The 3,889-nt window shown below is 55.8% G+C and overlaps 1 protein-coding gene across 7 annotated transcripts in view; it reads right to left on the bottom strand.

Moving 5' to 3' along the window:
• The window catches only part of ARHGAP27 (Rho GTPase activating protein 27), a 40,082-nt gene that overhangs the window by 24,678 nt on the left and 11,515 nt on the right, over nt 1–3,889 (bottom strand). For all 7 annotated transcript variants that reach the window (XM_019665658.1, XM_019665655.1, XM_019665657.1 and 4 more), the window contains one exon: nt 2,900–3,577. In XM_019665658.1, coding sequence (XP_019521203.1) covers nt 2,900–3,559 — 660 coding nt within the window. In that variant the 5' untranslated portion in view covers nt 3,560–3,577. The remainder of the gene's footprint in view (nt 1–2,899; nt 3,578–3,889) is intronic.

The raw sequence follows: 3,889 nt of genomic DNA, 5'->3' as shown, positions 1-3,889 counted from the left end.
CCTCCCACCCACCCCCATCAGCCGTCAGCCACCAGGTCCCACCAAGACTACCAAAATCTCCCACCAAGACTACCAAAATCTCCCACCATCACCATGTGTCTGGGGGACCACAAAGGTCCTCTGCCATTCTTAAAGCCCCCATCACAGGGGTCTTTTCTCACCCCCACTTCCTTCTCTGCTGAGAGCCTTCTAATGTCTGCAGGATAAAGCTCAAATTCCTGTTGAGAACCTATGAGGCTCTGTCCAGCCAGGCACCAACCACTCCCCACCCCAAACTCCATCCCTGAGTTCAGCTGCACAGCGTGGGGGTGGGGCTGCAAGGCCTCAAAGGTGCCACATCTTCTCACACCTCCACCTTTGCCCATGCACCTGAGTGTAGCTCGATCACAGACGGCCTGTGCCATGCTGGACTGAGGCATCTGTCCCCTCCTGCCAGCCTCCTTTTCCCAGATGGTGGGCCCCCCTAGCGTTGGCGCTATGCCTCAGTCACCTTTAGATCAAAAGGCTCACCTGGTGCTTGGCAGGTGTTCAGTCAATCTATGCCTAGTGAACAAGTGAATTGAGGGGAAGGTAGGACCTGCTTCTCCTGCCTCCTCCAAGAGAAAAATAGGCAAGCTCACCTTTCAGGAAATTCCTTCTCTAAACGCTACTTTGAACAACTAAGAGCAAAGTGGGGTTTCCTTCTCAGGGAGAGCCAACTCTCCACCCCTGGAGTTTGCTGGGGATGAGGGGTCAGGAGACCCATAGCTGACACCGGAATAAAGCACAGTGGTCACAGGGAGTGTGGTATTATATCCATACATAGAGAGGAAGAGGACCAGAGATGCTAAGTGACCTGTTGAAGTCACACAGTGAATTAGGGACAGAATCGGGACCAGGTAGAGCCTCTCTGCCAGTACCCAGATCTCTGGCAAATGCTTTTTCCTCTGTGAGGAAGCTCCACCCCCACTATCACCTGTGTCCCCTTCTCCCAACACATCACTGCTGGGAGCTGGAGGAAGGAAGGTGACCATGGCTGCTGTGGTGATTTCTCTTCTCAAGAGATACACGGACTCAGGGTCTCCTTCCCCTCCTTTTTCCACCCTGATCCTGGGTTCTAGGGTGGTGTTCCTTGGGCAGAACTGCAGAGCCCCAGCTCATGGGAAAGGGAGCCAGTGCCTGTGCGGGACGCGGGGGTTCAGAGGGCAAGGCCAGTCCTCCACCTGGAGGAAAACACCTCAGAGAGACAGACACTCCCACCACCACCACCCGGACAGAGAATGTGGAGAGGACCAGGAGTGCGCCTCCACGAATCTGCCCAGGAAGCCGAGGGGAGCCAGGAGAAGGAGGGCTGGCATCCAGCCATCTATCCCAGAGAAGCTCTGCGGCTGGCCCACTGTCCCCGCCCCCACCCCCCACCGCCGGGTCCAGGTCCCCGTTGCCACCCGCCGGATGCTGTTCTCAGCGCTGACCACAAGAGGGCGAGCTGCCACCTGCAGAAACCAGAGCGAAAGCCACGCAGACCAGGAGAGGATATTAAGTGGTACTCTAGCCAGTCTTGTTGGACCGCCTACTACGTGCCATACGCGTCCACGCCTCATCTCGTTGAAGGCTGTCAACCACCTTAATCCTTAGGTATTGTCCTGCGTTTACACACGAGGACACTGGGGCTGAGGGATTAAGTGTCTCCTCAGCAGCTGGCCAGTGACCCAGCAGAGTCAAATTCGAGTCTGTGTAGCTTCAAATTCTGAGCTCTTTGCACTATAAACCAGACGTGGCAGAAGAAGACCCAGGAGCTCGCTGACCGGAACGGTGCCTCCTTCCTCTGGGCATCCCAGACTCAGCCCTGGCACGTGGCAGGGATCAATGTTTATGGTAATTATAATAAGTACAAAGAAAGAAACCAGAGCCTCACAAGCTTCAGGGGCCATCCAGCCCGGCTCCCGTCCCCTTTGGGCTAAAAGACAAACTGAGACCCTGAGAGAGGAAGCGAATTGCCCATCATTACACAGCTGATGTCAGATGTCAGAAGGGGGTCTGTGCATTCCCTGCCTCTTCCCTCCCTGAAAAATTCCTGAAGTATAAGACGTCAGGGCCTCCGGCAGAATTCTGAGAATGTAAGAGTGTTTTAAAAACGTGCTCTATTTTCGATTTCCCAAGTTAATATAACTGGATTCTGAAGCGGAAAAAAACAAAAAACCCCAAAAAACCACTCACTATAACTGGACTTTTTTCTGAAACAAACCCATCAAGTTTCTCTCTCTCTCTCCTCTCTCTCTCTCTCTCTCTCTCTCTCTCTCTCTCTCTCTCTCTCTCTCTCTCTTTTTTTTTTCAAAGAGGGAACTGAAATGTTGGAAGCAGACAAAACGGGAAGCAGACCTCTGATTTTCATATCCATTATCTCTGACTCCCCAAGCTCCAGTAAGAAAGGCGAGGCAGGTAGAGAGGGCTGCAGGTCCACAATCCCCTATTTCATGCCAGATGCATTTAGGAATGGTTCGGATTTTAGAAAGGTAATAAGGCGCAAACATCTGCCATAGGTGATATAACGTTCCCAGCAAGGCTTGGGGCAGCATTCTGTAATCAAGTTCATTTGCATTTCTATTGCAGAAATGCAATATAAACCTGAATATTCATACTAAATAGGATTAAAAAAAAAAGACCAACGGTCTCACAACGGTTCAAGTCAACGAAAAACCTTTGGGTTCCAGGGAATTTTGGCATTTCGAAATTGCAGATAAGAGATTGTGAGCCTGTACCCCTTGTTTCGTGGTTGAGGAAAGTGTGGATCGGTGTGAGGGAGCTCGTCTAAAGCAATTGGCACTGCTGTTCCGCGTCGAACCGGACGCTAAGCCAAGTGGGTCGTCTCGTGCCCCGGCTCAGAGCGGCCGCAGCCTCCGCCCGCCTCCCGGCAGCTTACCTGCTTCGGGAGCTCCTCCCGCGACGGGCCGCGCAAGTCCTCGATAGCTTCGTACACGTTCTCAGAGTCGCTGCGTGCCAGGGGCCGCGGGCACACCCAGGAGCCCGCCACGCTACAGGCCTTGAAGCGCCCGGCGCTCCCTAGCAGGCCGGCAGGGGGTGCGGCTGCAGCGCGCGCCAGGTCGTCCAGGGACTGCGCGGGCCTCACCTTCGGCGCTGGCCGCGTGTACAGGCTGGAGGGCAGGCCCGCCGCCAGGCTGCTGCGCTGGGTCGCGGTGCCGCGCAGAGCAGGGTCGCACAGGGAGACCGCACGGCCTCGGGGCTCAGCAGGTGCGCCGTCCGGGCCCTTGGGCACCGGCGCGCTCACGAAGCGGTAGTCGTAGGCAAGGGGTTCCGGGGCTGTGGGCCGCGGGTGGGGCCCGGGCGGCGACGGGGCGGTGGCAGGGTCGCCGATCGCAGGCAGCTCGCGCACGTACTGCGCAGGCAGGTAGAAGGGGCGTCCGCCCGGCTCGCGCCGCACATGCCACCAGTACTCGGTGCTTCGGCTCAGCAGCTTGTAGCGCTCATTGGGCTGGATGGCGACTCGGCGCCCGTCCTTGCTGGTGTACTCGAAGGGATGCTCCACCAGTACGTACACGTCCCCCTCGACGTCCGCCGCCATCGCGGCCACGGCCTCTCCCTGTGGACAGCAAGGAGGAGGGGCACAGAACTCAGGGCCACAGAGCTGAGAAGCGCACCCACCACACTAAGGAGACGGAAGATCTGGGTTTGAGTCCCAAGGTTGCATTCATCCTGTGCGGTCAGGCCTCTGTCTAAAATGGGAGATTTGGCTCAACTAATCTCTTAGGCACACATTCTTACACTCAGTGATGGAATTATGACAACTCTTTAATGAAGCTTTTTTTTTTTTTTTTTTTTAGCTGAGCCATCCTGCTACCTATTGGCAGCTTAGCTCGGGCCGGGCATCGAACCGCTGTTGCTCAGAGCTCAA

Source organism: Hipposideros armiger, unplaced genomic scaffold (assembly GCF_001890085.2).
Source record: "Hipposideros armiger isolate ML-2016 unplaced genomic scaffold, ASM189008v1 scaffold_447, whole genome shotgun sequence".
In the NCBI taxonomy this organism is placed as follows: Eukaryota; Metazoa; Chordata; class Mammalia; order Chiroptera; family Hipposideridae; genus Hipposideros; species Hipposideros armiger.
This window is presented reverse-complemented; position numbering and strand designations above follow the sequence as displayed.